Here is a 23,203-nt window from a genome sequence, read left to right as displayed (position 1 = left end):
GAGGGGGAGCGAAGAGGATTAAAACGCTCCCTTCTGACTCTAGGTGACGAGTCGATTGCAGATCCAAGCCTCTTTCAGAAAGCCGTGTCCCCCACCCCCAGACAGAAAGCTCATGCCCAGTGTTCTGGACAACCAAGAGTGAAGCAGGCATGGTTTCTGGTGGGAATCTGTTCCAGCAAGTCAGGTGTGATGGTTTCACTAACTTACCCAGAAAAAGAAATTAATATAAGTTATACTCACCTGACCTAGCTCACCATTTTACAAACATCAAAATTTACACCCACATGAACACACGGGCACGTGCTATGAATTCTACATGAACGTGCGGCACTGAACTAAAACCGTTGCTTAGAACACTTCCTGTCATTTCTTTTCTTGTGATAAAATAATTAAGAACTACTAGACATATTTTCTTTATGATGAAATTCAATGTAATCTGCTGAAATAAATCTCTTTGAAACACAAAGAGGAAATATTTACTTGGCTTAAGATCACATAGAAATTAATGGTTTATCCATGATTTTATCCTCAACTTTGGTACAACTAAGAAAAAATTCCAGAAAAGCAAATCTGTTTTTGTATCCAGTTCTTAGATCACATATTATTACTGTTAAAACCTGGAATTGAGTCTTAACTTTAAAAATCCAATGGAAGAAATGGCTTTTTCTGCACTGGAGAGCAGTATTGGTGCTATACTATTAATACAGCAAAAATTTCCATTTAATGAAGACTTCATACTGATGTGTTGCCATCAGAGCCAGGCATTTTTTCTTTAAGTGCACTTAGAGGTTCCACCAACAAAATTGACAACAATTCTAGTATCTTACGGAGAAATCACAACGGCACACTGGGGGAATGCAAGGAAGAAGCTGGAACCTAATAATATAAAATCAGCAAAATTAAGGATACTTTCAGATTTTTGTATAACCACGCTCTGAGTTCTCCAGCTGTGCACACGTTTAATGCAAGCTAAAAGCGAGGGAAATACATTGGGAGTTAATAAATAACATTCGTGTTAACACCGTAGCTCCTTCTTAACCTGCTTAACCTCTTCAAACTTTCAAGCGTAACGAAGGCAGGAAGCTTACATCTTCCCCCGGTTTGCCAGGAGGGCCCTCTGGTCCGCGCGCTCCTATCGGCCCCTGACAACAAAGCACAACGAAAGGAAAGAAAGAACATTTACTTATATTTGCCCAGGCCTACGAATGATATAATTAAAATATTCTCGAGACAATATCAGAGAAACTACTTTATCTGTATTCTGAATTTTACATTGCGTGCCTCAGATTATGTGCTCCAAGGAAAAAATTTTAATTTCATAAGAGCAAATATCTTGGTATGGTCTGCTAACCATATTCAAGGCCTCTGAATTTAAATACTCTGCCCTCGGAAACACAGCACAGGGCTCCTGAACTGGCCTCCAACTTCTTGCTACATTAAGACAGAGCTGACGAAACAAATAGCTCAGACACTGTCACGATGCCCCACCCATCTTTAACTGGGTCCACGGGCTTCTAGACATTTACCATGGGTCCAGGTTCACCAGGTTCGCCAGGAGGTCCTGTAGGCCCAACGCCGCCCTAAAATTGAGAACAAATGATGCAAATAAATATAATTATTTGTAAATTACAGGTGTAAACCAAAGAAAGACAGAATACGACATTATGTATTCCTGCAGGGTAGTGCAGTCGCTTAAACTGCGAGTCTCCACCACTTTCCAGCTCTGCGACTTTGAGGCAGTCACTAAATCTCTCTAAACCTCAATTTCCTAATCATGAAATGAGAATAATAATGCTACCTACTTCACTAGGCTGTCATAGGTCTCTTGAGAACCAGCGCACATTTAGAACCCAGAACAGTGCGGGCACGTAGTGAGCGTCCCATCAGTGGGAGTGATCATCAGGCTCGTGACCATCATCTTCCTCACTAATACCGAATGGCTGAAGTCAGACTCCACACACACAATAATGACAATATAAAATCTTTGACAGAGCTAAGAATTCTTTTTTTTTCCCTTTCCTTTGAAAAATTATTTCCTACTGCTCGTCAAATCACTACAAAATTTAAAATAGCGCTACGCTAATTTATTGGTATTCGATATGCTATAGAAAGAAAGGATAGTATTACATTCTTTTTAAAGACGCCATGGAGGGATTACCTTGACTGTGGTTTCTAGTACCACGTGGTGGTAGCCTTTAATGAGGCTTTCCCAACCTCCTAGTTAGCACATAACCAATTAGGATCATGTTCATTATGACATGAGATAATGATCTATTATTTCAGAAGCAAAGACACATAAAAATCTTTTGTGTTGGAGGCCAGTCACATAGAGAAACCAGATGATAAAACTTGAGCCCCATGGAGAAACTTTGAAAAACATGCCGCATGCATTTCTGAGAAGAAGTTAATTGACTACAGCCTGTTCCAAGTGAGCACTGCGATATGAAGTGTAGAGGCCAAAAGCACTCATGTCACAGAGACCTTCCTTGTGCTTTTTTTTATGTTGCCAGAGTAGGTAGTTTAATTATAAAAAGACTTACTTGCTGCCCTTGTAAGCCTTGAGGTCCCCTTGGACCGACAGGACCCTTAAAAACAAATGAGAAGAAAAGTTGCATAGTGTTCATGACAGTTGGGTCAAACATTTCAAAAATGTTGAATCAGGTTTAGAATCTGGAAAAGTGAAGCTTTGACGGTGAAAGATGATGACATTCTCCGTTTGTCCTCATCTGGAACGCAGCTGAGTTCAAGAAGACTAAAGTTTGGGCAACATTTGGGATGATTTTATACATACTTTCACTCTCATAAAGAGAAAGAAGAATATGCCTGTGTACACCCAGTGCCTTTGGGACAAGACCGTTTGCATGCTTAAGGGGTGGTTCTGTTAAACCAGAATATCCAACAAAAGAAAATTCTTGGCAGGGGAAAGTGATTCTCAAACTGTCTAGTGAGTTCTTCAGTCTCACAGTAGATAAACTCCTATAACTTAAATGAGCGCACTAAATTAAACACTTAGGAAGCTATCAACGATATCGACTAGATCATATTAAATGTAAAATTATCTATGGCGCTGAGATTTCTTGATTATTTCTTCTTTCATAACACACATTTAAAGTATCCACATAGGCTTTCCCCATTTAAATAAGAAATGATTACACTGGGGCAGGAAAAAGGGAAGAAAAAGAAAATGCCTTTTTAAAAACTGTATTAACCGTATAGCCATAAAATTTTTGAAATGACAGAAAAAGTGAAACCAATTAAATCAAAATCGGGTTTATTCTTATGGAAAAAATTAAAATTTTTATTTTGAATTGATCGGGGTTTTAACTAGGAAGAAAACAAAAGTGCCCTTTAAAAAATAAATGTAAATGCACTTTGAACTTCAAATGGATGAAAACACATGTATTTCAGAAACATATCCCAAGGTAATCCTTGAATGAGCCCACGCTGCTAGTGATTTAAAAAGTAGGCAGACAAACGATGTTCAAGGATGGGGGACAGGGGTGGTTGCGTACGTGGTTTAACTTTACACTTGCTATTGCCTGAAATCCCGTTAATCTGGGACGCCTCTGAATTACGTCATGAGCAAAAAAGCATGGGAGAGTTGGTTGTATAAATGTTAATTCGTTCAGTGAGACTGTACTCTCCAAAGACCCAGGTTAACGTACTTGCCCAGAGAAAATGGGACTCTTTTTGGCAGTTGAAGAAAATTCAGAAGATGATGGGAACGGCTACTAGGCCCAGTCGGGAACTTTACGGGTGTTGGCATAGGCAGTCAGAGGATATTAAGCGGGAAATAATGAAAACTAAAATGGCAACGTTTCCCATGTCAAAGTTTTGCCAAATCACTGTTTCTAACAACACCGTAAAAAGCACGGGTTTTGTGGTGGTGGTGGTGGTTATAGGTTTTAAAATTCTTTATTTTCTTCAAATATTAAATGAAACACACAGGCAGCCCTTTATTAAAGTCAACAAGTTCTTCGCACATCTGTGAAGGGAACACCCCTGGGCTTCTAGTTGGTACACGCAGGGTCTGATAAATAAGTTGAATGAGTTAATGGATGCACGGGAGTGTTCTAGAAGACACACAGTACTTCTTACCCCGCTCGTTCAAACCTTGCTTTACGTCTTTTCCGCAAGAACGTGGATTATCAGTCGAGTCCGTACTTACCACAGAGCCAGGCATGAGTCCCACTTGACTGCCCAGTCCGGACTTCTCGTCTAAGCCGGCCATCTGAGCGGAAAACGGCTACAAAAGCAACGTTTCGTGTTATTCCCACAGTGGGAGACACAGAGCGAGAAGCTTCTGAACTGACAATTGCACGTCCTCCGGGATTCTCACAGAATGACTCTTGTGAGGACCGGTCTGCACTGTGGCTTTCAAGCGCAGAAAGGGACTCGAGGTCTTTCTCGCTGTGGGTGGGCCCAGGCGTCCCCCGCTCGGCAGAAGCAGGCCCCGACCCGCCCGCCGGAGCCCCCGCCGCGGTCTCTGCGCACCCGACGCCCTTCCACGGCCGAACAAAGCCCAAGAGAGGCTTTGAGAACGTTTCTCCTGAAGATCGCGGTCTCCATCCCAGGCTACTTCCCTCAGATGGAATTCTTGTTTCTTCGCTCATGACCAGCACACGTGAACCACATTCATACAAGTTGATAAAGATTTTATGACCCTTTTAGTGACTTTCTGGCGGTTCCAAGAATTGGCAACGTTTTATCTGTTCTCTTTCACCTCACAAAACTCTTGGCAACCCAACTGACCAGAACTGGCCATATGTATCCCAGGAGTTCGATGAACTTCCAGATTTTAGTGGGGAAAAGGTGCATATTGGTGAAAAAAATGAATTGGCAATTCTTCTCGTCCCTGCGGGGCGGCACCACGCTCGTTCCCCTGCTCTCACCGTCAGAGGCCAACGTCTGCACTAAGACGACTTGAAGTCACCACAAGTCAGAAACTTGGGTCGGGGGATGGGCAAAACAGGCCCGAACGTCTGGTTATAAAATCGTAAGTCGCAGGGATGAGAAGTACAGCAGAGGGGATGGGATCAGTAACACCGTGACAGCATTGGGTGGTGACAGATGGCGACCACACTCACTGCGGTGCGCACTGAGGAAGGTCCAGAACGTTGGGTCGCTACGTTGGGCACTCGAAACTACCGTGACACGGTACGTCCTTCAGTAATGACCATTTTAAAACTCGACATACGATCTACACATAACATTGCATAAGGCATAGAACTCACCCGGCTCATGCCGTCAGGTCCTGGGTGGGACGGATGTCCTGGAGGCCCCGGGGCACCAGGTTGACCGGGAACACCTGGTTCTCCATCAATTCCCTGGGGACCGCGAGGACCCTGGGAGACAAGCCAGCGCCAGTTAGAACACGTTGCCAAATACGTACTCAGTAGAAAGCTAAAAGCACGGACTTCCCAAGCGTTGATTATTTTAAAAAGGAGTGGACGTAATGTACGAGTCCAATTCTGGGACATTCTGGAAAAGACGAAATTATGGAGGCAGTAAAAAGGCGAGCAGTGGCCAAGGGTTGGGGTAGGAATGGGGAGGTAAAAAGGCGAGCACAGAAGAATTTTAGGACAGTGACAACTCTCTGTGTGACCCTGTGAGGACGAATTTGTGCCGGCACACACGCGTCCAGACCCATGGGGTGTCGCCCGTCAGGAGCAATTCTAACGTAAACGACGGATTCTGATGGGGGAGGTTGATAATGGGGAAATGGGGAAGGCTACGGATGTACCGGGACAGAGCCTCTATGAGCACTCTCTGTGCCTTCCTTTGAATTTTGATGTGAAATTCAAACTTCTCTACAAAAAATAAAGTCCCATAAAAACAAAACAAAACAAAATCCATAGCCATCCGGCCACCTACAGGAATTCCGTCAGCTCTGCTGACTCTGCTGATGCCAGCACTGGCCACAGCCTCTCCATCAGGGCTTGGTACGTTCTGGGTGAACATTTCACTTTTGATGTATTAAATCCCCAGTCATGAGCCTTCTTGGAAAATTATAAAATTGTATTCAGTTCACCAGCATTCTAGAATAAGCTTCCCTATTTGGTGGGTTTTGTGGTGTTTAACCAAAGTTTCTCAAGTCACTTGTCTGTCCTAGATTACAGTTAACTGTATGTGTGCCTACGTAACCTCCTCCCACCCAAAAAATATCTGAAAGACCCTTGACTGGGGTTTGTGGGTTTTCCGTCTTTCTAATTTTTGGAAGTTTTGTATAGTTCTTGGCACGTAGTGGACACAATATATGCTTCTTACACTTTCACATTTCAGTCCTCTTTCCTCAAGGCGGCCTACTTTGGCTTCCTTCCCACCCCGCAAAGGTCGACCAGACCCGTGGGAGACAGAGGGAAAGGCACCGTGACCCAGCCGAGCCCAGTTCTCAGGGAAGCGAGCAAGGACTCCTCGCGGCCAAGCTCCGCCCTCCTCCCAACCCACACTCTGAAGGCAGCTCGGTGGACAGCCACGTCCTCGGTGGACAGCCACGTCCTCGGTCCTGGAAGTGCTCCACCCCCAACCTCATCATTCCCACAAGCCCTGGGAAGCATTTTCTGACTCTTTAACCCTCAAGAGTCTTCACAGACTTTCAAAAGAAAGAAGGGACCAAAGAACTCAAAAGTCAGGATGATTTTTATAATTAAAAGTAGGGATCAAGAAAAATACGGTGAGTGAATTGGAGCTGATTAGAAGCTTCTCATGCCTAAACACGAGACCACCTCGTGGCTCGCAACAAGTAATCAAAAGTGAGCCGGTACGGCGGGGAGAAGCGAGCTGAGGTGGGAGAGGGACAGTTGACACGACGGCTGTGGGGGCAGTGGCCTAACAGCTATTCAGTAATTAATATATTCAAACATTCATATGGATTCGTAGAGCTACGTTCACTTCTAGGACGAGTGGAATACAGGCGACCTTATCTATGCAAACAGAAGTAGGTAATCTGAAAAACTCGCACTTTAAAGACGAATTTCTCAGAAAATCAGTGTCCTCCTTCGTCAAGTCAAACGCTAACTGCTAAACCGCCGTCAATTCACCGAGCTTTTATTGCACTCGAGAGGTGGGTTTTTATCGCCGTGGGGGGTCCCTGGATCACAGGGACGTGAGCAGCACCAGCCGCCCCCGCGGTCAGCGGCGGCCCCGAAGCACCGGCCGCCCGGTCTGCTCCCGGAGCCCGCTGTGCAAAGCTGCGGCTTTGTGTCGTCGGACACAAAAAGCGAGCCGCGGCCTCTCTGCTCCCCGGGGGATTTGTAAAGACGGCACCGGCCGCTACAGTCGGTGCCCATGAGAGGAGAGAGAAGTCTGAGTAATATTCGTCCTCAAAAGTCGCGTCCTTTCTCCGTCCCTCTGCGATGAACAGGCACGTGTCCAGGTCCGCTCTGAGGACAGCTTCTCCGTCGACTCCGGGATGCCTCCTGCGCCTCCAAGGCATCTCCTCTACATAGACTACGGGACCTAATCTTATGCGAACTGAGATGAAAACTCACAAAAATTTATAAAAATGAGCCCAAATTAAGTGAACCTAACTATAAGTGAAGGTAAGAAAAACAGGGTTCGTGAGCAGTTTTACGGATAGACACGGAGAGCAAAGCCTATAATTTGGGAACACATTAAAACACATATTTTCATATTTCCAAGTGAGCTGAATTATGTACACTTTGTATTGAGGTAAATATTCTCTTTGTTTTCATTCCTCCCCATCCCCCCAGTAGCCTCCCGCACGGATCTCGGCCGGCGTCGGCAGTGAGAAGTACTGACAGATGGCCACGAGGTGGCGGCCTTTAAACGTGCACGAGCAGAGAAGCGTGTCCCTCTGGCGGACGCACAAGCGCGCACACGCACGCACGCACACGCACGCACACGCACGCACACGCCACACACAGACGCACACGCACCCCCCCACACCACACACACACACGCACACACACAGACGCACACACACAGACGCACACGCACCCCCCACACACCACACACACGCACGCACACGCACACACACACGCACACACACAGACGCACACACACAGACACACACACACACGCACACACAGACGCACACGCACCCCCCACACCACACACACACACGCACACCCCCCCACACACACGCACACCCCCACACCCCCCCACACCACACACAGACGCACACACGCATGCACACACACGCACACGCACACACACAGACGCGCACCCCCCCACACCACACACACAGACGCACACACACACGCACAAACACAGACACACACGCACACCCCCACACACCACACACACACACACGCACACACACAAACGCACACGCACACCCCCACACACCACACACACACACACGCACACACACACGCACACACACAGACGCACACACACAGACACACACGCACACGCACACACAGACGCACACGCACCCCCCACACACCACACACAGACGCACACCCCCACACACACCACACACACGCACGCACACGCACACACACACGCACACACACAGACGCACACACACAGACACACACGCACACGCACACACAGACGCACACGCACCCCACACACACCACACACAGACGCACACGCACCCCCCACACACCACACACACGCACGCACACGCACACACACACGCACACACACAGACGCACACACACAGACACACACGCACACGCACACACAGACGCACACGCACCCCCCACACACCACACACAGACGCACACGCACCCCCCCACACCACACACACACACGCACACACACAGACGCACACACACAGACACACACGCACCCCCCCACACCACACACACACACGCACACACACAGACGCACACGCACCCCCCACACACCACACACACGCACGCACACGCACACACACACGCACACACACAGACGCACACACACAGACACACACGCACACGCACACACAGACGCACACACACACGCGCACACACCACACACACAGACGCACACGCACCCCCCACACACCACACACACGCACGCACACGCACACACACACGCACACACACAGACGCACACACACAGACACACACGCACATGCACACACAGACGCACACACACACGCGCACACACCACACACAGACGCACACGCACCCCCCCACACACCACACACACAGACGCACACACACAGACGCACACACACAGACACACACGCACACCCCCACACACCACACACACACACACACACAGACGCACACACCACACACACAGACGCACACGCACCCCCCCACACCACACACACACACGCACACACACAGACGCACACACACAGACGCACACGCACCCCCCCACACCACACACAGACGCACACACGCATGCACACACACGCACACGCACACACAGTCGCACATGCACCCCCCCACACCACACACACAGACGCACACACACAGACACACACGCACACCCCCACACCCCCCCACACCACACACAGACGCACACACGCATGCACACACACGCACACGCACACACAGACACACACGCACACCCCCACACCACACACACAGACGCACACACACACGCACACACACAGACACACACGCACACCCCCACACACCACACACACACAGACGCACACACACAGACGCACACACCACACACACAGACGCACACGCACCCCCCACACCACACACACACACGCGCACACACAGACGCACACGCATAGACACACACGCACACCCCCACACACCACACACACACACGCACACACACAGACGCACACGCACCCCCCCACACCACACACACACACGCACACACACAGACGCACACACCACACACACAGACGCACACGCACCCCCCCACACACCACACACACACACGCACACACACAGACGCACACACACACAGACACACACGCACACCCCCACACACCACACACACATGCACACACACAGACGCACACACACAGACGCACACGCACCCCCCACACCACACACACACACGCACACACACAGACGCACACACCACACACAGACGCACACGCACCCCCCCACACACCACACACACAGACGCACACACACAGACGCACACACACAGACACACACGCACACCCCCACACACCACACACACACGCACACACACAGACGCACACACACAGACGCACACACACAGACGCACACGCACCCCCCACACCACACACACACATGCACACACACAGACGCACACACCACACACAGACGCACACGCACCCCCCCACACACCACACACACAGACGCACACACACAGACGCACACACACAGACACACACGCACACCCCCACACACCACACACACACACACACAGACGCACACACCACACACACAGACGCACACGCACCCCCCCACACCACACACACACACGCACACACACAGACGCACACACACAGACGCACACGCACCCCCCCACACCACACACAGACGCACACACGCATGCACACACACGCACACGCACACACAGACACACACGCACACCCCCACACCCCCCACACCACACACAGACGCACACACACATGCACACACACGCATACGCACACACAGACACACACGCACACCCCCACACCCCCCCACACCACACACACAGACGCGCACACACGCACACACACACACACGGACGCACGTGAGCGTCCGTAGGGTTGTAAGACGGCACGTTTCCCATTTTGCAGATGAGGAGACAGACCCGCAGGGGCTAAACGTCTCGTGCGGTTACAACTCGCGCACCCCCGTCCGCCTGCTGGGGGCTGCTGGTCTGTCGCTGTGCAGTCACCAGGCTGACTTGGTCAAACCCAAGGACCCACAAGAGACAGCCCCAGCGGTCCTCGGCTGGGAACGGAGTCTTCGTGAGCGTGTCTACAGCAGTGGTTGTCGGTCCTGAGCACTTCTGCTCCCTCCCCGGGGGGACACGGATGACATCAAGAGACATTTCAGTCAGCACAAGTGATGGAGGAGGACAGGTGCTGCCACTGGCATCTAGTGGGTAGGAGTCAGAAATGCTGCCAACCCTCCTACGTGGCCCGACAGCGACAGCGTCGTGCCTGCGAAGCCGGGCTTTCCACGGGGACGGCTGTGCCAGCGGAAGCGCAGGGGAAACGGGGACTTAAGGGTGCAGTGGCGCCCCCGCTGTGCCGGCCACGGCCCCCGTCCGGTGAGCAGCTTCTCCAGGTCCGGGGGCCCGAGGCGAAGGACTCTACCTACGGGTATTTCGTGACATCATGCCAGGATCTTGCAACTGGCCCTGTTGGAAGCATTTACCCCAGGAAAATCAGCAAAAGGACGGGCACGTTTTATTGATTTATTTTGTAACGAGTCGGTTGTTAGACACTTACCATCACACCACTGCTTGTTAGGATTAAGAGAGGAACAGATTTCCTGTTTGGGCATCTGCCAAGACTATTAATTCCAAATAAATAGCTACTCCTTTTACACACACACACACACACACACACACACACACACACACACACCCCGAGTCCTCACTGATTGTCTCATTGCTAACCGAGATAGGAGGTGGAGTGAATCACACACCAAGTCAAGGAGACAAGATGGGGCGAGAGCAGACTCACGGCTTCCTGACAAGGGATTCTGAAGGTCCAACCGCCCTTTCCACCTAGTGACTCCCACCTAGCCTTGGCACCCCGTGTGATCGATTATTTAAGGGCACGAGTACCTTGATGCACATCATTCTCCACACGGTCCCCTGCGCTTCACCTAACTGACATTATCTTCTGTCCGCTTCTGTCCTTCTAGACCCTGGGCAGACATCTGGAGAGCCACTGACAGTGTCCGGGCTGCCGACACGGGTGACGCAGCTTAGTGGCGCAGCAATAAATTACGGATGAGAGCATGAGGTCATCAGAACGCAGCCTTCCTGCACACGTGCAGGACCGAGCCCCCTTTCCTGGGGCCACTGTCACACCACCCGTAACTCCAGCTCCAGTTTGAAGAAAGTATTGTCATCATGCTCTACGTGGTCAGGTGGGTGGAAGCATAAAATAATATCAAAGTGGCAGGGATTCCTGGCGACGTGATCTAAAATACATTTTTCTTTATTTATAAATTCAAGGTTGTTTGTTGCTTCCTTGCACTTCCTTCCTCTCTATTTCTCCTAAACATGGACAAACACGTGTTTGGAAGGTGGAAAATCTAGAGCGTTAAATTTAGGAGCTATCGGGGCTCCTGGGTGGCTCAGTGGGTTAAAGCCTCTGCCTCCAGCTCAGGTCATGATCCCAGGGTCCTGGGATCGAGCCCCACATCGGGCTCTCCGCTCAGCGGGGAGCCTGCTTCCTCCTCTCTCTCTCTCTGCCTGCCTCTCTGCCTACTGGTGGTCTCTGTCTGTCAAATAAATAAAATCTTTAAAAAAAAAAATTTAGGAGCTATCATTAGAAGGTTGAACAGCACAAGTTTTTCTGGTGAGAACATATGATGACGGCAGCAACAGAAAAATGAATGCGCTCATTTAATGTATGAAAGACACCAGCTTCTAAGGGAAGATCTAAAAAGAAGTGCTCTCCTAGGACCTGGGAATAAGAAAAACACATCTGGCATGTATTCGATAATATCTTCAGGTTTTATCTCAAGGGTATAAAGTTGATCATTTAAATTTAAAGGTGTTTCCTTTGTTCTGGTAATGGATTTGTTGATTTTTTAAAATGACTCCTTTCATGGCTCTGTAGCGTCTATGCAGTGAAAAAAGGTAGAGGGTTACTTGGGAAATCGAGTGATTGTACAACTGTTTGAAAGAACATTTCGTCCTCTGATAATTTTTTCCTTTATCCAGTTTGGTTATTCCTGGAGCATCTACCGATCACAGAACTGGGTGTTTTATCTCAACCGTACAGTCTTGGCATTGTTCACTCGTGATTTACAACTTCTGAAAACATGAGGTATTCATGATGTTTCCTTAGGTTCTACTTTTAGTTTGACCTCCTGAAGAAGAAATGCCATTTGTGTTACCTACAAAGGTAACAGGTCATTACTACCATATGAGATTTCCTCTGAATCAGAAAAGACACACAATCACTTCATGACCTGATTTCTGCCCCGTCTGATAGAGCTGAGAGAGAAATTATGCCACCAACTGTGTGCTGCACCCAGGGAACGTGGTCTCGACGCGCTTGCGGGGTACAGGACACAATTCACCAAAAAGGTGACTGTCAACTTACAGGTTTTCCTTTTGGGCCCCTCTCTCCTCTTGGTCCTTGTGATCCTGGAGGTCCCTAAAACAGAAAATGATGATTATGCCTGCAAAACACACATACTTCACATGGTTTTGTTTTAAATGTCTGCTTGTCTACGAAAACTGGAAAACAGAAATATCACTCTTCTAACTCGTCTTCAGTTGAAGACTCTAGAAAATAAAGCCATGTGCCTATAAAAGCTCTGTGCACACAGAAAGGCTATTTATGTCAGCCACGAGGGTTAGAGGCCTGTAAAGAATTAAAGAATTAAGTGTGTATCATACCCTCATGGGGCCAAGTGAGCCGAGTATATTACTTGAACGATAACAGCAAAACTTACAAGGATCATTTATGCTGTCTTGTGCCAAGCAAGCCTTTGCCACTGAATGATGGCCACAAAAACTTACAGTTTGGATCTTTAGAACTACATAGATGTGCAAACCCCAAATTATCCGTGGTCTGAGGGAAGGTACGTGTGTGTTCTCCATCTAGTTACCTAGGAATGCTATTACTACTCCAAACCTGAAATCAGTAATCTTTCAGGCTAAATCAGTAATATGCTATTCTGATGTGTAATCTCTCAAATTCTATGGAAATACACTTTAATTTCATTAACAGATGAAATTAACAGTTTGTTTCATTAAACAGATAAAAGTAGCCTACCTTTAATCATTGTCAAACAATAGACCGGTGTGCCCTAATTTCCGTGAGTAAAGCCAATCTAAAATTAACGATGAACAACAGATCACTTTGCCTTTCACAGAACCAATAGTGACACTAACCCAAGGGAATAATAGGGTTCACCAATTTCAGAATGAAATGATCTTTTATGCATCATTCACTGATGCGAAGGAACACTTAAACATGAAGATGTTTCAAAACCAAAGGTTTCAAGAAGCCAAGCATCATGGTTTTGCATTCTATTGTCTTGTGATGGGTTTAATTTTCATAAAGATTTTCAGTATCTCTAAGAACTTAGAACTTTGAACTTAGAGTCCCATGGACGTTGGAAGAAACTACTTACTGCTGGTCCTGGACGCCCACGTATGCCTGTAACCTAAACGATAAATAAGATAATCTGTAAACAGGAAGTTTCAACAGAGTTTTAAAAAAATCAGTAGTCAAGTAAGAATAACGACAAAAATCTCAGTGAATTTTTTTAGAGCAAGTGAATGTTGTCAATTGATGCCCATGTCCTCCCTGAGTACGCGTTAGGACGTTACCTAATTTAAACTCTAATATAGGGCGGGAGTACTGTTACACCGCCTGAGAGCACCAGCACTGCAGACGAGAGGCCTGAGTTCAAATCCTAACTAACCCGACCCCTTCCCAGTGCGGTGACCCTGGACTAATCCTCTCCGTGCCTGATGTTCCTCCTTCTGTAAGATGGCGATGATGATTATAAAATCATCTCCCTAGCAGAGCTGTTGTGAAGACAAATAAATATTTGTAAAGCCCTGAAAACAGCCCCTAAGACATGGTAAGTACATGTAAGAGTTTTTAAATGAAAGACAGCAAATGAATGATTTACTTTTTAGGTAATCTTTATTAAAAACAGGCCAATTTCAAGGCAAAGCAAAAATGCAAACGCTGTCAAATAAATCAACATGCGCGTACTTTTTGCGTTGACAGAGTGATGGCAACTCCTCTGAGATCATGAGCCTGGCAGCTAACGAGTTTTCATCCTACTTAATAATATACTTGTTGATCATGCACAAGTCTAGGTAACTTTTAGGAATTCTTAAAAAATATGGGATGTCAATCAGGAGACTGACAAGACATGTTTCAGAAATGCGGACCATTAAATCCTGCCTTCTGCGTGGATTACATGGCTATTTATGCTGTAAAAAATATACATCTCAACTACCATTTTACATCCATATATAAAGTGCTTAACTTTGTCAAACCCTGATGTCCACTTTCAGTCATGGGACAATAAAAGTCAGGAATATTGTGATAAACAAACATTAAATATTGTATTAAAGAATCATCTCTTGATTTGCTTGTCTTATACTAAAACTTGGTTATAAAATAACTGATTTCCTTTTCTATGAGAGTATGTATGTAAGCACTAATATACACTACACTATAAGTTTATCAAAGATACAAGGAAAAAATAAATACATATACTTACAACAGGCACCAATCCTGGTTCTCCTTTTTGTCCCTATGAAGCAAAAAAAATGTTCAATTATCAAAATATAATAGTTTGTTGAACACAATCATGTCTTACTAAAATATTCCATATAAACACTGGGAATTTCAATGTAGGAAATGTAAAAAATGGGCGCCTGGGTGACTCAGTCGGCTAAGGATCTGTATTCCGCTCAGGTCACGATCCTGAGGTCCTGGGATCGAGCCCCAAGTCCGGCTCCCTGGTCGGCAGAGCCTGCTTCCCCCTCTCTCTGCTCCTGCTCCTGCTCCTGCTCTCCCTCTCACTCACACACTCTCTGTCTCAAATAAATAAATAAAATCTTTTTTAAAAAATGTAAAGCAAAAAGGAAATGAGAAAAGGAACAGTATTTGCAGTAGTCAACATTACTGATGAAAAAGAAAGACATTTGAAAGACACAAAAATATCAATCCAGTGTTTGAAAAGCATAAAGTTATTTCACTTTAGTTTTTACAGTGAATAAACCTAATGTATTGACTAGACCAGGAGATACTTGTCCTGAAATCTATAAAGTCAAAGCACTATAGGAAAACTGCCCAAAGACTGAAAACTCAAAAGAAAATCCAACATTTGGGTATGTCTGAATTTTCACCATACTACATGCCACCTCGTTTTTAGTGACTACAGATGGCATTTCTAAAACTCTTGCCACCTTTTCTAAAACTCATGGAGGAATCTGAGAAATTACAAGAGATAAATTTGCTTATCCTCAGAAAGAAAGGAAGAAAGGAAGGGAGGGAGGGTGGGAAGGAGGAAATAATAATATTGGTTAGTCAGTTCTCAATATCTGATGAAAATCTAGAAAAAACATGAACTGAATAGGAAAATAAAAATAACACAGTAAGCAACTATAACTTAAAGGAAGTAACACCAGGCAGTTTAATTGGCTTTTCTAATAGACGCAGGGAATATAAGAGATGTACACGACATTCTTAGAACTTTGGCTTCTTAAAAATTGTATTATCATAGCCTGATTTCAGGTGCAAAGATCAAATACTATTGGATGAATTGTACCTTAAATTCCTCTATTTTACCATATATTTACTTGTATTATTTATTTTGGAATTTGCCTTCCAACAGATGTTGGTCTCCCCAAGGTCATGATCAAATCTACTTTATATCCTCAGTCTGACACACAGAAATCCTCAATACATTCTTAAATGTATTAATTTCCACTAACATAGTATGACATAATGCTTTTTACTGGGCCAGTGCAGACTATGCATACCTTAAGGATTGTATCCAAAATGTAGAAAAAGTAATGAATTCTATTTTATTTAATTTCTCTTTTCACATATATTGCTCTTTTATCTGATTATAAAAATAATGTGGGTTAATGGGGAATTCTGAAAATAGAAGAAACTAAGTGTCATGCTCAACACTCAGGAGACAACCTCTTTCAACACTCTTGTATTCTCAGTTTTCTGTCACGTACCTGAACTTGGTTCACCTCCTCAGGGCCTCAGCATTTGACTCTTTGATTACAGTTTCATTTTTACAATTAAAAATAACACTACGATGAGTATCTTTGTTCATAAACATCTGTGTAGTATCTCAAGTTGATTGATATCTTATGATGATCTCTAGAAATTAAAGTTGTGGGTTAAAGATCATACAAATATTTCAGGTTCTTGATCTAGATCACCTAAACATACTCCTGAAAGGTACAATTTGATTATATCCTTCCAGTTGTATCTCACACCTGACAAAATTTTGTAAAGTTAAATTTAAAAATTATTTTATAATCCTCATAGTCTTAATAATGGATTCGATGGCAGAACCATACCCTGACTATACCTGCTGATTCTAACGCTCAGGTTAGAATTCAGCAATGGGAAATGGCTCTCCAGAAGCAGGAGGGAGTACTACCTGAATAAATTCAAGGTAGAACACAAGAGACTAAAAGACACCGAGAGAAAGACTAGAAGAAAGGGATCCCCAACTATGGGCAGCAAAACGGGTCAGGCTTACTTCTGCATTTCCAAGTCTCCTAACTTCTACCTGCGGTCTTCCTATTTTTAACATAACCAGAAAGTAATAAAAATTAATCTCTTAAGAGTTGTAAGAGCTTTCCTTGAGATGTTTGAAAGAATTTGACTTGTTTAGAAAGGGTAGATAAATCCCTGCCCAATATCTAAAGGACTTTATGAAAATAATGCTGAAAATAATGTTCCTTTCTAGAGCAAATCTAGAAAAACAAGTCAAAAACAAAGAGAAATTATTTCAGCCAAAGAGAGAAATGGAATAGTTTGCTAAGAATGGTTGGGAAATCTCCATTTCAAGAGACCAGCAATTAAAATGCAGCCCTCGCTCTTCCTCTGTGTTGAGGAGAATGGAACTCACCGATATCTTTCTCAGCTAAATTGTGAGGCTTCTGATATCTTATTATGAACTTTCTGTTGTTCCACAATACTTGATATGGGGTTAAGTGCTCCATTATTAGGTTCTGATAATACATTTTTCTAATGATTCAATAATGATTCTTATTTTGGAAATAAGCCACAAATGTAAGCATTAGTTGCTTTTGTAAATATGGGCTTTGAATAAGTTAATTTACATGGAATGATCCTTTGTCTAAGGTTTTGTTAAATTTGATTTTCATATCCACTGGAAAACTTAACATTCAAATACTCAGAACTGGGTGAGAATTATAGCTTCGTTTTGCTTCTTGCCTGTTGCTCACCACTTAATGCCACATGGACACGCCTCCCCACTTTTACAGGATGGAGGTACCATGGTGACCGTCAGAGTGTTTTTCCCACCATTGCATCATCTGTAACATTGGCCTCATTCAGGGATATGACAAAGGCTCAGTGCTTATTTGGGAGTTAACATGAATGAGTGAATGAATGATAAGTAAAATTAACATATGAAACAGGCACAAAACACACTCTTATTACACTCCTCTGCTCTGACGGTTCTGATGGCGCCTGATAATCATCGACAGTCATGATGATCGGCACAGAACTAGGATGTGGTAAACCGGCAGCTGCTTCGAGGGTGTCCTCCCAGGCTGCACTGCCTTTGGAAAATTTCAGATTTAATTTCAGATGTAAATTAAAGGTGTTCTGGTAAAGACAATTTAATGTTGGTGGTGATCTGCCTAATATTTGCCGTGAAACTCAGGATCACTGCCCATTTCCATTCATGATCCCTGAGTCCATCCCATCTGGACAAGACCGAAGCAAATGCCACCGTTTTCAAATCAGCTAGAAAACTGAGACCAATTTCAAGGGAATGGAACTCTCTCCACTCAGGGGGATTATCCACATCCACAAGACAAGTGGCTGAAGTGGCCACATCTAGGGTCAAGGCTAAATTATACCATTGTCCTCTTGAGTGTAAGGATTGTTTCTGGGATTAGATTTTAAGCTCTTCGAACTGGGGGAAGGGGAGAGAAGAAAAGGTGATGTGTGTTTGGTAAAGTGTTCAATTACTTCTTTCAAGTGCATATTTACTTTTCCAACCAATAGAAGAGGGACCACAACCCTACGGTGGGTACGACATCCCCCCCCCACTCTTTCTTCCTTCCTTCCTTCATCCATTCCTCCTTCAATTAAGCAGTTACTGAACTTCTAATATGTGTAAGGTATATATACTAAGCACAGTAATAAATGCACGTAATTTCTTCTTCTTCTTCTTTTTTTTTTAGGAGAGGGAGGTGGGGAGGGTCAAAGGGAGAGGGAGAATCTTAAGCAGGTTCCACACCCAGCATGGAGCCTGACAGGGGGCTCCACCTCATGACCCCGAGGCCCCAACCTGAGCCTAAATTAAGAGTCGGTCACTTAACAGACTGAGCCACCAGGCATCTCAATAAATGCAAGTAATTCGAAGGTTAATGTGGCATAGTTTCAATCCCTAAGGGGTTTATAACCTTCTAGAAGAAACATCCATCAATAAAGATTAACAAAGTGAATAAAATAGAGGCGGCCGTAATCTACAAGCGAAGAATCCCTTATATTTATATTTGGTAATTTGTATTTTACAAAAGGCTTTCAAATGCTGTAAAGCACAGTCCCGAGTGGACAGTATTAGAATGAAGAAGATCCTTCAAGAAAATGAAACTATGCAAAGCAAAACTTACCTTTCTTCCTCTACCTATAAAAAAAGAAGAAGAAATACATTAAACATGTTGATTTAAGGAGAAACAGCTATTGAGAATCTCTTATTATTTTCAGTAATAGGTTTTTGGGGTGTCAGAATTTAACTTAAACAGGTTTCCCGACTACCAGTAGGCAGAATTCAAAAGTCGTTTTAGATCCATTTCCATAACAGACAAAGTAATACATCCCTTTGGAAAATTCTAACATTACTTAAATATTCCTCACACCATTCATATAGCATTTAAAGTTCATTAAATTATAAAATTAACTATTAACATAGTAATGAATTATCATCAATCAATATTCTATTGTTTTGATCCTTTTTTTGAGTAGACTTCATTCATATGGCTAAAAACCCAAAACACATTAAAGGTATACAATTATAGAGTAAAAAAATCTCCTTCTATCCTGTCACTTTCCCCGATCGCCTACATTTCAATGTCTCAGAGGGGGCCACTATTACTGATTTCTCTATTACTAGCCCCTCTAACAAAAAAATATAATGGGACATTCTATTTTTTAAAGTTGTCATTTGAGTTAGTAGTGTCTTACAGTTTTTTTCAGGTAGATCTTATACATTTCATATTGTTTGTTCTTAGCCATTTTATCCTGTCTGTTGCTATTACAAATGAGGTATTTTTTATCCTCATTATTTGTTCTATGGGGTGATCATTGGTAAGTAGTTAAGTCTATTAATTTGTTTGTAATTTTACACTGCATCGTTGTACTAAATTATTCTTTTAGTAGTTTTTTACTCCATTCCCTTCAAGTTTTATAAGAACACAATTATATTTTCTGCAACTAATCATTTTACCTCCTTCCTTCTAATTTCTAAACCTCTAATTCTTTTTCTTATCTAATTGTTTGTTCAGGTACATTCAATAATATTAAATTGTAGTGGTGATGATGAATATCCATGTTCTGTCTCTGAGTCTGGAGAAAATAATTCTAGTACTAAACATTATGAAGCTTTTAAGCTGAGATGTAAATATTTTATCATGTTCATGAAATGCCATTTGATACTAAGTTACCAAGCGTCTTTGTCAAGAATACTTTTTCACTTTTGCCAAATATCTTTGTTGCAATTACAAGGAAAACCAAATGCTCTTTTTTCATAGATCTGTTAAAATAATTATTTTTTTAATGGCAGTACTGATTCTTCCCGTGTCCTTTCCTCTGTCTTCATTTCCCTGTGATGGTTTTTGGTTTTTCCTTCTACCTCTTTCCTTATCAATTAATTATTTTGTATTTCTAATGTAGGCCTTTCTTAATAAATTAGTCCACTAAGTTTTATTTAGTTTATGGTGAATGGTCATGTTTTTTATCAGTTCTGTGGTAATATATTTACCAGTGTGTTCTTCATTTTGTAAATGTAGCTAAACACTCCCACCTTTTTTCTTAGAGTATCTTCGCATCAGTGCTGTTAGGAGCTGTTTTTATTATTCATTTTGGAACAAAGTGGACTTTCCAAACCCAGCTATTTGCAGAAGGTCACATATTTTGCTGTTTTGGTTTTTTGGTTTTTTGCCACTATTGTCCCAACGTACTGTTAACTTGGCCCCACAGGTTTAATTTTACTTTGTTCCTGGAGCTTCTTTGCAGATTGCATCAGCTCTGGGCAGCCTTTAGGTGTCATATTTTTAATTCTTCGCATTATGTCTTTCTGACTACATTGCTAAAAATTGAGTTTAGGTATTTATTCGAGGCACACTGTTACTGTTGAATGATAGCCAAGAGGAGAACTGATAAATTAGGGTGTCATATTTCATGAAAATACGGTTGACTACTTCATTATATTTGTTGTTATTTGCAATGGAATTTGGGGCGGGGGAATAAAGTCTCAACACTATCTTGACAATGATGCATGCCGCGCAAAAACAATCATGACCGCTGAAGCAAATGACCTAAGAGTTTAATATTAATCTTCCCTACTCATTAAAACATATAAATATGAACTTTTTTCTCTAATATGTGTCTTTGACACATGTATTCAAATACATAGTCTATATTAAACACAGACATTTGTCTCCAAAAAAAGTTTTCAAAACCAGCAATCGGTATCATTCTTGTCTTCAGGAAATCCACCTCCTCCTCTTGTCTTTCTGAGCCGTCAGTAAAGCACCTGAACCTACGAGCTGATGTGACAGAAGGTGCTCTGGCACTAAATTAGATCAGAAATAATTACTCCATTCCCAAGAGCAAACTTGGCACCAGAGAAGACAAATGTGTTTTCTGGAACTCCTCTGGGACAGGAATGGACCTCACAGAATATCGACAGCTATCTCGGGGGCACCCAGCATGCACAGAGTAACAAATGACCATCTGAAGGGACCATACGAAATTCTCAAACTAGACATAACCACCCAAAATTCAGCCCCAAATTCCCCTGGTTTTTAAGAAGACAGGAAATTATCCTCTCCCTCTCGGTAACATTAGATAAGGTGGGTGAGAAGAACCATTAACTCCAAACACCACGGACGGACGAGTGGCGTCATTATTCTCTTGGTTGCTGAATTCTGAGAGCAAAAACCACTGGAACGATGAAGATGAGTCACTGGATCCGTTCTGGGCTGGCCTGAAGCATTCTTACCGAAATTGGTGTTGCCACCTCCAGCTGTGTGTGGGCAGACGGGACAGCATTCTCCGGGGGGAGTCACAGGGTCAGCACATTCAAGTACCTCCTGGCACTGTATCTTGTCACAGAGAATGGCTCCATTGTCACAGACACAGATCTGGCAAGGGGCAGGTTTCCAAATGTCTCTGTTTAAGTACATCTGACCATTCTGAGTGCACGCTATTTCTTCACCGTATCCTTCTAGAATGAGAAGAAAAAGATGCAGGGGGCGGGGAAGGAGGTTAGTAATCTTCTGAAATTTTGGAATCTGGGAAATACTTAAGTAGGTGAATCATCCTGTGGGTTCAAAAAATTCTGGGCTAAGCACTAACCTACCGAGGAGGCACAACACAGACGGACTCAGTCACGGGTGTGTCCGTACTAAGCAACATGTAATTCACAATGAAACGATCATGATACGTACATCCTCGCAAGACAGGGGAGGGCAAAAAGTGATCCAAAGTAGATGGCAGGTAATGTTTCCCAAAAGATTTCATCTGTGAAGGTTTAAATAACCCAAAACAGGAAGATCAGTAAGAAAATATTTTTAAAAATTTGGAAGGGTGACGAGAAGAACAGTCCAAAGGGAATATTTAATTTCTGTGTTTGGTGAACCTCACGTGATTTTCAATCACTAGAAACTTTAGATTAGTAAATCCGGCAACAACAGAAGACCATATGTATTCTTATTCCACGAAGAAAAACTTTTTAAAAAAGTGTATGGGTTTTTAAAACTTAGCTTTAAACATAAGGTAGAAAAGGAGTAACAGTGTCTCGTTTCATTGGACGCGTCTGCTAAACTCCAGGTGCTCACTAAGCCACGCAGGGCAAGCAAAGCTCACACGGGCAACGCACTGTCTCCACATCAAAGGTAATCAAGGAGAGTCATGACCACGGCACGATGGTCAGCGGCCATATAGTATCCGCCAAATACTTTTCTACATTTAGCTAAAAACGTAATGCAGATTTGGAAAATACATACACACATTTATACATGTAACAATTCTATTGTACAATTATAATAATTGTACAATTATTATTGTACAATTATTATATTGTAAGATAAATATATTACTTCTTTGTGTCTTTTAAGAATCAAAACTATAGTATTTTGAAACACAGTACGGATCATATCATTCTTGCTTAGTTCCTATAGAATCCTCCAAACTACTTGA

The 23,203-nt window shown here is 43.9% G+C and overlaps 1 protein-coding gene across 1 annotated transcript in view; it reads right to left on the bottom strand.

Annotated features, from left to right (window-relative positions):
• The window catches only part of LOC308339364 (collagen alpha-2(V) chain-like), a 97,048-nt gene that overhangs the window by 10,298 nt on the left and 63,547 nt on the right, over window positions 1-23,203 (bottom strand). The window contains exons 2-10 of the mRNA XM_080797955.1: window positions 21,997-22,229; window positions 15,273-15,305; window positions 14,163-14,195; window positions 13,124-13,177; window positions 5,235-5,345; window positions 4,169-4,246; window positions 2,541-2,585; window positions 1,527-1,580; window positions 1,089-1,142 (exon numbers count right to left, since the gene is read on the bottom strand). Coding sequence (XP_080654081.1) covers window positions 1,089-1,142; window positions 1,527-1,580; window positions 2,541-2,585; window positions 4,169-4,246; window positions 5,235-5,345; window positions 13,124-13,177; window positions 14,163-14,195; window positions 15,273-15,305; window positions 21,997-22,229 — 695 coding nt within the window. The remainder of the gene's footprint in view (window positions 1-1,088; window positions 1,143-1,526; window positions 1,581-2,540; window positions 2,586-4,168; window positions 4,247-5,234; window positions 5,346-13,123; window positions 13,178-14,162; window positions 14,196-15,272; window positions 15,306-21,996; window positions 22,230-23,203) is intronic.

Source organism: Martes martes, assembly GCF_963455335.1.
Source record: "Martes martes genome assembly, chromosome: 3".
NCBI classification, from domain to species: domain Eukaryota; kingdom Metazoa; phylum Chordata; class Mammalia; order Carnivora; family Mustelidae; genus Martes; species Martes martes.
Note: the sequence above shows the minus strand (reverse complement) of the source record. Positions and strands in the feature narration are given on the sequence as shown.